General features: G+C 36.6%; 1 protein-coding gene across 1 annotated transcript; it reads left to right on the top strand.

Annotated features, from left to right (window-relative positions):
• The first annotated feature begins 156 nt into the window (after positions 1–156).
• On the top strand, positions 157–10,221 carry cdc45 (CDC45 cell division cycle 45 homolog (S. cerevisiae)). Its single transcript, XM_014993599.2, has 18 exons — positions 157–554; positions 657–716; positions 1,716–1,808; positions 1,895–2,032; positions 2,582–2,734; positions 2,804–2,862; positions 3,267–3,315; positions 3,420–3,481; positions 4,466–4,516; positions 4,602–4,721; positions 5,596–5,727; positions 5,827–5,925; positions 6,591–6,755; positions 7,207–7,345; positions 7,429–7,512; positions 8,474–8,592; positions 8,671–8,747; positions 9,825–10,221. Exons 1-18 carry the CDS (start codon positions 504–506, stop codon positions 9,887–9,889), a joined length of 1,716 nt encoding a protein of 571 aa, XP_014849085.2. The 5' UTR covers positions 157–503; the 3' UTR covers positions 9,890–10,221.
• The last annotated feature ends 1,360 nt before the right edge of the window (positions 10,222–11,581 follow it).

The following is an 11,581-nucleotide window of genomic DNA, read 5'->3' as shown; positions in this document are numbered from 1 at the left end:
TTCATTTTTATCTAACATTTTACTTGTTCAAAAATAATAAACATTTCATTTAATTTCTTCTGTAACAGTTTGTACAATTAAGCCCAATTTTAACTTTTCATCTGAATATTTTAAACACTTAACTGTTAAGTTAAAAATGTTAGAAATTACACTTAAAGGTGTTATATTTCATTTCCTTTGTTCATTTGCATTATTTAACTGAGTTAAGTACTTCTAAATTAAGTACATTTATCTGTTTATAACTGTTTCAGTGTATTTTACTTGTTCCTGGTTGGCGTGGTCTGAGAGCTCTGACGTAGCTGTATTCCTGGCCGTTGATTGGTTGGACGTGACGTGTGCAGTTGGCGCCAGATTTCTAACGCGGAACACAACAGCTGTCTGTGGCTGTGGAAACTGTTACACTGACTTTTGTCAGCTAAACTGAATTGGCTGAATTAGCTTCTCCACTCAGGCGTCTTACGGACTTTTATCAAGCTCGTCTCGTATTTAATCGCAATTTAAACATGTTTATCGCAGACATAAAGAAGGATTTTTATGAAGTTGTTGCCAACCAGGTAGGTTTTTCGGAACTGCTTGTTGGCTAACTAAGCTAGCGGCAGGCGGTAAGCTTGCTAGACGGTGTATAGTCAATTTTATGTGCTTTTGTTTGCATTTAGAGAGTCGCCCTCCTGGTTGCAGCGGACATCGATGGTCTCTGCGCCTGTAAGATACTGCAGGTAAGGGGAAGAGTCGTGTCAGCTTGAATTAGCTACTGTAGTCATAACAAAGGACACCTTCTTAAACTTTATATCATGATAACAAATACATGAAGAAATCTGACTGTCCTCATGCTTAGTGTTTTAAGACTTGACAAATATGTTTGTTTTTAAATTATGTTTAAGCTGTGTGCATATTTAAATGTGGAGTAACTTTTCCATACACAAATCAAAAAAGGAAAAAATGATGAAAAAAAACAAAAGACAAAACAACTACAGAAATACATTAACAATGTTTAAATTTCCGTCAATAGCAAGAACTTGGTGAAAAGTGGAAATAGATTCAGAGATCACACAAATCCAGTATTAGTACAATTAAGCTTATTGAAACTTCATGAATTGATTGAATTAAATATTTTAAAATGTATGTACAAAGCGCATATACATAATAATATTCAACACAATTTTGTAAAGAGAAGACAAATTTATGGTTCTGAAATAAAAAAAAAATAGATTCAGAGCAACAACGATGGATAGATGCATTTCAATTTAGCATTTCAGATGCCAGTTTACGAAACAACGTTAACAATGAGATAAAACAATCTAAATCTGTTTCTGCTTTTCAAAGAAATTGTAAAATTATTTTTGAAGTGATTATTTTTGAGTAAACTGAAGTTTTATTGTGTATTTTTGTGTGTTTGAAATATATTTGTAATAGTCTTCTGAGCTGAGTAGCTTTTCTTTTATGTGAATTGATGGGAAAATATTATAAGTTTGTACTTTATGCTCTTTTTCATTAGTGATTTCTTTTTAGATATTGAATTAACTATTTATTGAGTTAATGAAATACAAAATAAAGTGATTGAAAATAAACACAGCCTGGCAGCTGCCAGGCTTACAATTCATACCAATCAGTGTATTAGTATGAATCAGCAGATTAGCATGTGTAGGTTTGCCTGATGTTTTGTCTAAAGATAAATTATTATTGTTTATTTGAGGATTAATGGGAGGCTTTTCTAGGCGCTGTTTCACTGTGATCAGATCCAGTACACTCTGGTACCAGTTACAGGCTGGCAGGACCTCAGCACCGCCTTCCTGGAGCACAAAGAACAGGTGAGTTTCACCTGGAGGTTCCTTTGCAGGAGGAAGCCATGTTGAGTTTCCATTGACGCTCTGGACTGTTTTCCTTTGTGTTATAGTTTCGATATTTTGTTCTGATAAACTGCGGCGCCAACGTCGACCTGCTGGAGATGCTGCAGCCAGACAGCGACTCCATCTTCTTCATCTGCGACACCCACCGGCCCGTTGACGTCGTTAACGTCTACAACGACACCCAGGTGATGTAACCTGATTATTGACGACTTGATTTTATTTCTGTTGGCTAAATGACCTGAATTTGTACAAAACTTTATCTAGTCTGGTCAAAAACATACGAGTTAATTTCTATTTCCAGACTTTATTTTCTCTCCTGTTGTTTACAAATTGTTTTTCCTTCTTGTTTCCTTCCTTCCCAGCCTCCTGCCTTCCTTGGATACTTTGTCCCCTCGTCTCTTTCTTTCCTCTCTTTCATTCCTTCCTTACATCTTTAGTTCCTTTCTGCTTGTTTCCTTCATTACGTTCTCCGTCCTTCAATTGTTGGATCCATCCTTCTCTACTTATCTCTGTCCTTGAATCCTTCTGTCCTACTCCATCTTCTATTTCCATCCTTTCTTTGTTTCCTTGCTTCCTTCCTGTTTTACTTCTTTGTTTCCATCCTTTCCTTCCTTTCTTACTTTCTTTCTTGCTTCCTTCCTTCCTTTTGTTTCTAATCTTTTTTGTTTTGTCTCAAATGGGGAAATCACATGATGGCGTCCTTCTTGTTTCATCCTCCGTCTTCTCCTCTGCAGATCAAGCTGCTCATCAAAGAGAACGACGACCTCGGCGTGCCGACGTACGATGACATCTTCCGGGATGAAGACGAGGAGGAGGAGGGCGAAGGCTCTGGGAATGAGAGCGATGAAGGCTCGGAGCCGTCGGGCAAACGGAGGAGATTTGATGAAGTGAGCTGAGCGTCCGGTCGGCGGCGGCGGAGCTGAGGACTGGAGCTGACCGTTGTCGTGTTGTTGCAGGGCGCCATCGAGAGGCGGATCGAAAGGCAGAGAGCAAAGAGGCAGTGGGAGGCCAGAAGGTGATCAGTTGATCCGTTTCATAAAGACACAACCTCCATTTTCTGTTTTCTCAAATCTCTTTCACGTCTTTGTCGATTCTCATCTTCTCCGATTATCTGTGAAACAAACTCTTAGTTATGCTACGTAGAACTGGGTGATATATTTTAAAAACATACTTTTCAAACAAGATGGCCGCCACCTGACGTCACTCTGAACTATGGAAACCCGAGGAGTATTGGTGGGGGGAAAAAAAATCCAGATTTTCCAAAAATTAAATCTTCAAAACCAGAAAATTTGATAAAGCAATTTGTCACAGCATTAAAAGATCTGATGAAGGACTGAAGAAACAGTGATAGCGAGCATTTTAAAGTTTCAGTTTTTTCATTTACCAAGAATTAATTTGGGTCATTTGAATGTTTGACAGGAGGGAGATCCTGTTCGACTATGAGCAGTACGAATACCACGGGACCTCTGTGAGTAAGATGAACTGTAGAGAAAAGTGAATTCATAGTGAGCGTTCATTCATTTTTGCCCTGTGGATGTGTGGCAGCCATGTTTGAGACGTTTCTGTTCGCAGGCGGCCATGATGTTTTTTGAGCTCGCCTGGGTCCTGACTAAAGACACGAAGGACATGCTGTGGTGAGTTTGTCTCTGAACGTCACTGTGCATACTTGTGCTTGAAAATGCTTGAACTGGTTTGGAAAGTGCTTCATTTCTGTATGAAGTCCTTGAAAGTGCTTGAAATTTAAATGGCACAGTTTTTTAATAAAATGCAACATGTGACTGGAAAATGTCATTTATGGTTGAAATCTGATTTTTTTCAGACACCTAATAAATTTTTTTTTTTTTTTCTCACTGTATGAAGTTAAAGCGACTAACATTTTCTTGTTTTAGGTCAGTTAAAATTACCAAAATTATTTATTTTTTCTAATTTCCAGAAAATGATATTGAGAACATTTTTTAGAGATTTTTTTTTTTTTTGTAATTTTCTTTGTATGTTATATCATTTAATTTGAACAAATTAACACAATTTGTTTGGATTGTTTCAATTTAATAGATGTTTATCATCCCTATTTTATCATCGGCTCAATGACTTATTGATTGTATAATATTTTGTACATTAAACAACGTTATTTGAACTGGGGGATTTTTTACTATTTTGTTAAGTAATATTAGTGTCATACATTTCCGTATAGCGTACAACGTAATTGCGGCATAGTTCTCTTCTTAGTGCAATTACGTTAAATAATCAATAAATAGTGAAACAGAAATAAATAATAAACACACTATTTGACACCAAATGGTGGTGTGAAATTTGGTGTTTGAGACATTTCAAAACAAAAATTTTTGTTATATTAGTGGAAAACTACCAAAAGATGTTCATAACAGTAATAAATATTATATAATAGTAAATTGAAACTGGTTTCTTTTTTAGTCAGTTTGTCTTGTTTTTATCTCCAAAGTCTGATGCTGGAAACGTTTGAAAACTTTCCTTGAAAATGATTTAAAAAGTGCTTGAATTTTACTGAGGGAAAGATGTAGGAACATGAAGTCATAGTGTAGGTCAATATTGGACCCGTCACCCTGCAGAGTGTGTGTTAACTCTGTTATTTGTTGTTGCAGGTGGTCCATCATCGGCCTGACAGACCAGTGGGTTCACGATAAAATCCCCCAGTAAGAGCAGCCTCTGCATTTTGAAAAAGGTTTTTGATACGTATCACCAAGCGTCTCTCAGAGAGAGTTTATGTTCTCGTTTTAGCATGAAGTACGTGTCGGACATCGCAACGGTGCAGCGCCACGTCTCCCGACACAACCACCGAAACGAGGATGAGGAGAACTCTCTGTCCATCGACTGCATGAGGATCTCCTTTGAATACGAGTATCCTTCCTTAAGGCCCCTCAGTCAAACATAAACATGGCTGGTATCCATGGAAACGCCAGACTAGAAGCTGATGCAACCTTTCTCGAAAGGTTCTAATGCAAAAATACAGACATTTATGGAGCTCTGATAGTGCCAAAAATATATAGAAATTTTGTAGGTTTTCATTCAGTTCTTTTTCTTCAATAAAATCTGCCTTAAATTTGTTTTTTTCCCCTTCTTTCTTTTTTTTACTCTTGAGTTACAAAAAAGGAAAAAAATAATAAATTGAAGTCAAACATATAATTTCCTTATTGTTTTACTACAATTGAATAAAAAATACATGTGGCTATAAAAAAGAGCAGTTTTAGACATGTAAAAATAAGTTTAGTAAGTAAAAACAGGAAATTTCCAGTTTTGTAGGTGATGCCAACCTGTGCCAAAGGCAAAATTCCTATGTATTTTTCTTTTTTTCTTTTACTTAAAACTCTATAAATTTGTTTTTAGTTTACCTCAGCTGCATCAGTTTTTGCACAGGTAATGTGGATCTATGGTTTGTGCAAGTCTGTAACCTTATTTATGATGTTTCTAAAAGATTTATATACTTTATAGTGCAAAAATATTCTGGCGAGGGACAAAAAAAATCCTAATTATTTATGTTTCCTTGCTAATTTTCTCTGAAACTATAGCAGCTGCTGAAATACTTGAACATCTGGTGGAGTCATTAAAGTGTTAGCTTTATTTTCATACCGATATTGTACTTTTGTAATTGCTGAGTAAAACTAAATTTGGTTTTGTTATTTTAACTATATGTCAGAAATCCCTGTGTTGCTTATAGATTCTTGGATTTTGTCTTGTTTAGCCATAAGACGTTTTTCTTAACGTTTTTCTTCAGCCTTCGTCTGGCATTGTACCATCACTGGTCTCTGTATGAGAGCATCTGCAACTCCTACTACACAGCATGCAGCTTCAAGCTTTGGACCCTAAAAGGACAAAAGAAACTCCAGGAGTTCTTGGCTGACATGGGGTACGAGCTTTGTGTAGAAACAATACTGAGTTTTCCTGTTTTTTGATTATTTATTTTGTGTTTTGCTCTGAATGTATGCGTTTTTATTTCTTGTTACAGGCTACCACTGAGACAAGTTAAACAAAAATTTAAGTCAATGGACATTACGATCAAGGAGAACCTCAGGGACGTCATTGAGGAATCGTCTAATAAATACGGGTATGTATACAAGTTAAAAAACTTGTGTGCATCGCTGTGTCACAATAACAAATCTTTCTGGATGATAAATTGTTCCAGACGTTATTGCAATAAATGATAATATTGTTGTTTTGAGACCATTTTCAAGTAATAAAATCTACGAAATAATACAAGAACACATTCTCAATGATCAATGAACTTTTACACTCAAATGAACATTTAACACTGGAACAGGAAGACATTTTAAATATCCAAAATAAATAAACAAAACAAATAAAATAAATTATGAATTCTCTGTAAACAAATTTGTCCTTCAAATAAAGGTCTAGTTGAGGCCAAATCACCAGACTGAAGGCTTTTGTCATCCAGTTTTTGGTGGAAAATCATGAACATGGAAATTATTGAACTTGTTATAATTTGTCATGTGATTGATTGATTTATTGCTAATTGTGACAGATCTACATGTGACCCAAACAATTTAGGTCTTTAAACCTCCACAGGAGATTAGAAATAACCAATAATGTACTAGATAATGGTCCATGGGGTGAGCTCGAAGCCAACAACGAAATAGAAATAACTAAATGGCACCAATAGAAGAAGAAAACAACAAATTAAAAAGTGCAAATGAAGCAACCTGTTCCTTTACCAGCTCTAACATTGGTTTCATATTTTCCCGTCACTGACAGAATGAAGGATATTCGAATTCAGACGTTTGGCGTCCACTTTGGGTTTAAGAACAGCTTCCTGGCCAGCGACATGGTTCACGCCGCCGCCGCCTTGCTGGAGAGCACGGAGCGGGACGAGAACGACCCCACCGACAACTTCATCAAGGCGCTCGATTCCCTCTCACGGTGCGCACACTATCCAGTACTAACTCGCCTTAATGCTGTTGCCTTTCTGTAAAATAGAACTGCTGCTGCTGCCGTTGCACATTTTGAAAAGGGGACCTATCATACAAAATTCACATTTAGCACGTTTTTGTACTTTGGTCTCAACTAAAAAAACAACCAAAGAAATAACGCAGTCGCATTTTAGCAATGAGTTGATCTCAACCCCAGTGAAGGCAGCCTGTTACCTAGCAACCCCACTAAAGTTCCACCCGTCACCTAGCAACCTAAGCTGAGCTCCAGACTGCTTGGTCTGCTGGTTTTACCACTGCATACAAAATAATTATCTGCAGCAGGAGTGACAATTAGCATCAGCAGGCCATACTTCAGAGAAAACTATAATCTGTCATTGCATCGATAGTAATACCACATGTATAAAGGAGCACATTCATTTGCTTCCAATTGTTTTGTGCAGGAGCAACCTGGATCGTCTCCTATCAGGCATCGACCTGGCGAAGAAGAAGCTGATCGCCATCCAGCAGACTGTCGCTAGCTGCATCTGCACTAACATCATCCTGTCGCAGGGACCCTTCCTCTACTGCTACCTCATGGAGGTACGGCTGCTTACGCCATGAAGATGTTTCCGCTAGCTGCAGATTCCCAGGTAAACTCCTGTCTGTTCTGTTTTTCCATGAAGGGAACACCTGATGTGAAGCTCTTCTCCAAACCGCTGGCGCTAACTCTGCTCTGCAAATACTTGCTGAAGGCGTTCGTCCAGTCGGTGAGTACGCACAGCGTTTGATTCTGGAGGCAATGATCACACAGTTGCTTTAAATCCTTCAAAATCCTCAAATTTCTATTAGGTGTTTTCAAGGTTTGTAAACTGGTTGATTTCTTTATCAAGTCTTTGAAAGTGCTGCACAGTTTTGTATTAAAGTGCAATCCAACCTTTTGATGAAAAGCCTAAATTTGCGAAATGTTATTTGTAGTTAAAACCAGATGTGTTCATGTTCATATTAAAAGGACAGACACATTTGTTTTTATCACTGTCTGAAGTTAAATCAGAGTAAACTTCAGTTAAAATTACTTCTATTTGCTAAAAGCCTTCTTTCTACAGACTCTTACAAAAACAGAGCATATTTGGTCAGAGGCTTTTCAGATTTGCTGTAATATAGACTGCTACATGAGATCTTTCTTACCCACAGCCATCACTATATATAATAAGTCTGTGAAGAATTTTGAATTAATTAGTTACAGCAACATTTAATTACCTTTTGGGATTTCTTTACATTTGTCCAAGCTTTTAATTTGCACAGGAAGGTAATTTAAGATTTGTTTGGACTGTTTCAGTGTAATTAATATTTATTTTCCCTAATGGCTAAGTGACTTATTGATGATCTTATATTTTATACATTAAACAAAGTTATTGAAATTGCTGGGTTTTTTGTTAAATTAGTGTTTAGGCTGCAAGAGAAACTTTTCAAAACATAAAACTTTGTTATATTTTAGTTTACTTTGTTCCTGCTGTAGAAAACTACCATGAGAAATATTAAAAACAGTAATAAATGATGTCATATATTAGTGATGTTTTTTTAGATCACTTGTGTAATTTTTATCTCCAAAGTCTGGTAATGGAAAAGTTTGAAAACGTACCTTGAAAGTACTTGAAAAGTGCTTGAATTTCACTGAGACTCAGACATTAAAGACTTTCCGCTCGTTTATTTGTTGTCCTGCTTGTTCAGACGAGGAACAAACGCTGCAAGCTGCTTCCTCTCATCATGGCTGCTCCTAAAGACGTGGAGAAGGGAACCGTTATCGTTGTGGGAATCCCTCCGGAGTCAGAGACGTCAGACAAGAAGAAGTAAGTTTCCGCTTTCAATCCTCAAGCCTCTTGAGAACTTTTTATTCTCAACCGTGATCTGTTTGTTTTTTCTTGAAGTTTTTTTGGTCGGGCCTTTGAAAAAGCTGCAGAGAGCACCAGCTCCAGAACCCTTCATGATCACTTTGACACGTCGAGTAAGTGACGTTTATTTACCGTCCCATGTACCCCGTCCCTTCGTTAATGTAGGAATTACTTCATAAACAAACTGACTCAGTCTACCAAAATTACTCAGAGCATCAACAACTCAACCAGGAAGTCAACATTTAAATCTCTGCAGGCCTCACTTGTTCAGTTATAATCACTGTGCATTAATATGCATCATTAAAAACATCATTCCTCCAGCTGATTCCTGCATTGTTTTACTGTTTTCAAGGAAGAAAATTCATAAAACTAAAAGTTAATTTGCTTTGGCGTTAAAACGGACATAAAATCCATGAACATAATGCATTATTTGCAGAATATAAAATATTTAGCCATAATGAAGGCTACATTGACACAGCAGGTCTCGATGTTCAAACTATTTTTGTTGTTGTTGTTGTTGTTTTTCATTCTTTTTTCTGCTGAAATTATTTTTTTCCCCTTTTTTGGGCCATTGCAGATAGAAAAAAAATCCTCAAAAACTCAATGTTTTATAATAATTATAGAAATTTTGTAGAAAAAATTCTGAAACTTAGAAAAAAACTTGGAAATTTCTGAGTTAGAAAAGTTGAAAATTTGCAAGAAAAAAATACATTTTGAGATTAAGATGACATTTTCTAGAAAATAAACTTGGAATATTTGAGTTTGAAAAGTACTTGAAAAGTAAAAAACTTGCAAGAAAAAAACTGAAATTATCTAAAAAGATAAAAAAAACAATCTTCTAGCAATAATAGATTTTTTATTTATTCCCAACATTTTTTTATTCTAAAAATAATATGGCTTAAATTTTCTCATCTCTTTCTATGGACACTAGGTGGCAGGATTGTCTCATGTTGATCCTAAAAGCTAAACTCCACAGAAGACATAATTCCTGAGTTATCCTGACAGTTTCAGCACCTCTGAAATGTTTCAGATTATTTCCAGTCATTCCCACCTCAAACATTCGGAGCGTTTATTTTCCCAGTTTCCTCCAGGGAATCTGCCGCATGAAAACACCCACCTGGGTTGTGATGGATGTGTTCTGTCGTTTTTTTCTTTTCACAGTTTATTTATCGGTGTGTTTCTGTTTACAGTAATCGAACTGAAGTCGGAGGATCGGAGCAAGTTCTTGGACGCCCTAATCACTCTGCTGTCATAAAACCCCTGACAGCCGGAGAAGCTTTTCAGGCCAGGCGCGCATTCCTCCAGGCTTTACTCTGGAGGAATAATCTGGTCTGGCCAGACTCTTAAAGTGTCACCAGCACAAAAACTTTAAGCATTGTTTTATGGGTTTTAATTGGTTTTATGTGTATATTGTACAGATCTCTTATCCGTGTTTTGGACTTTAAAGTTTGTTTTAAATCTTCTGCTTTTTTAATCCAAAATGTTGTGCATATTAAATTACATTATAGACATGTTTAATTGTTTAATGTTGCCTGTTCTGTCTGTGAAAAATAAAAACAATTTTTTATTTTTTAGCAGTTTCAAAAATTTCCTGATTAAGTCTCATTCAACATAGCAGCCCCACCTAAGCCCAGCCCAACATCTAGCAACCCATACGGAGCGCCAGCACGTTTGGTCTGGAGCTCCAAAAGTTTTACAATGGCTGCTGGAAAAGACAAGTGTGTTTTGTTGAATTACCATCCAGAAACCACTTGCTGCATTCTTGTTGGTTGTGCAGGAGGCTCTACTTCTGCTTTTCAAAGATGTACAGTTGTATTATTGCACATCTGTTTTCACCTGCGATTATAAATATTGAGTTTAGGGCCGTGGCCAACAGCAGATTATTTGGATTTAAAGTGACAGGAAGCCCTAAAATAGATTCTGAAAGAACATCAAATTAGACAGAACTGACCAAACTAAAGTCTTGTCTAACAATTATTTTGTGCAAGAAAATATAATATGTTTTGTAAAGCCCCTAATCTATCTCAACCAGGATCTGATTTAAGTTCAGAAAATGTTTGTCTTTTTATTCAGTGTATATAAATATCTGGTTTCTATTGTAAACACAGGGAGCCAGAGAGTGTTAGATGTGAAGTCAACCTACTGGATCTGAGGAGAACAACACCTGATGTATCCACTGGAGCTCAGCATGTTGTTGTGGGTCAAAGGTTAATGTGGTGAACTTGACCCACATTGGTCAGAATGTAGGTCAGGTTCTGGTGGTTGGTGAATTCCTGCTGCTTGGAGCTGCTCTCTGTGGGGTCATTATATTGTCCCCGGACCGGGATGCAATCGTGACCTTTTGGGCTCAGGGCTCGTTGGGCGTTGCCTCAGGAAGTGGTCCAGCCTCGGGTTGAGCTGTCCTGCAGCAGAGCGTTAGTGTAAACAAACAGGCCATCATTCCTCCGTAATGCTGCGGTATACAGATAAAGAAATGATGAGGAGGATGTTTATTTTTCCAAATTACAGGTTAATGGAGTTCTTGAACTTCAGTTTTGGTTTAAATTTGTCATAAACAGACTTATTTTTTGTCATTTCTGAGATGCAAACTTATAAAAATGAACATTTTATTTAATTAGTTTGAAATTGAAATGTTTATTGTAGAAAATGTTGATGTAATTCAAGTTCTAAGTGAAGAAGTTGCACTCGGATCTGAATTAATCAATGAATTGATACAACTTTAAAATTTGATATGTATTATTTTAAACAAGACTATCATGTTATTTTATGTTTTAATGTTATTCCCTCATCAGATACATAACTGGAGTGTCGTTTTGATTCTTATAAGTAATGTTGGATTTCTATATTTTATTTTATTAAAACTAAAGATAACTTGATTGGGCTATAAAATGGCGACATGTGCCTGGAAGTTACACAGTACCGCCCCTTTAAAAGAAATTTGCAATTT

This window comes from Poecilia mexicana, unplaced genomic scaffold (genome assembly GCF_051168715.1).
Source record: "Poecilia mexicana isolate PSO_F unplaced genomic scaffold, ASM5116871v1 scaffold_9, whole genome shotgun sequence".
NCBI lineage: Eukaryota > Metazoa > Chordata > Actinopteri > Cyprinodontiformes > Poeciliidae > Poecilia > Poecilia mexicana.
Note: the sequence above shows the minus strand (reverse complement) of the source record. Positions and strands in the feature narration are given on the sequence as shown.

Bases quoted from the DNA above. Each gene is read 5' to 3' on its own strand.
- cdc45 (XM_014993599.2), top strand. From the start codon at position 504: ATGTTTATCGCAGACATAAAGAAGGATTTTTATGAAGTTGTTGCCAAC. The intron at 717-1,715 runs GTAAGGGGAAGA...AGGCTTTTCTAG, and splicing joins GCGCCTGTAAGATACTGCAG to GCGCTGTTTCACTGTGATCA. The intron at 8,593-8,670 runs GTAAGTTTCCGC...TTTTTCTTGAAG, and splicing joins GAGACGTCAGACAAGAAGAA to TTTTTTTGGTCGGGCCTTTG.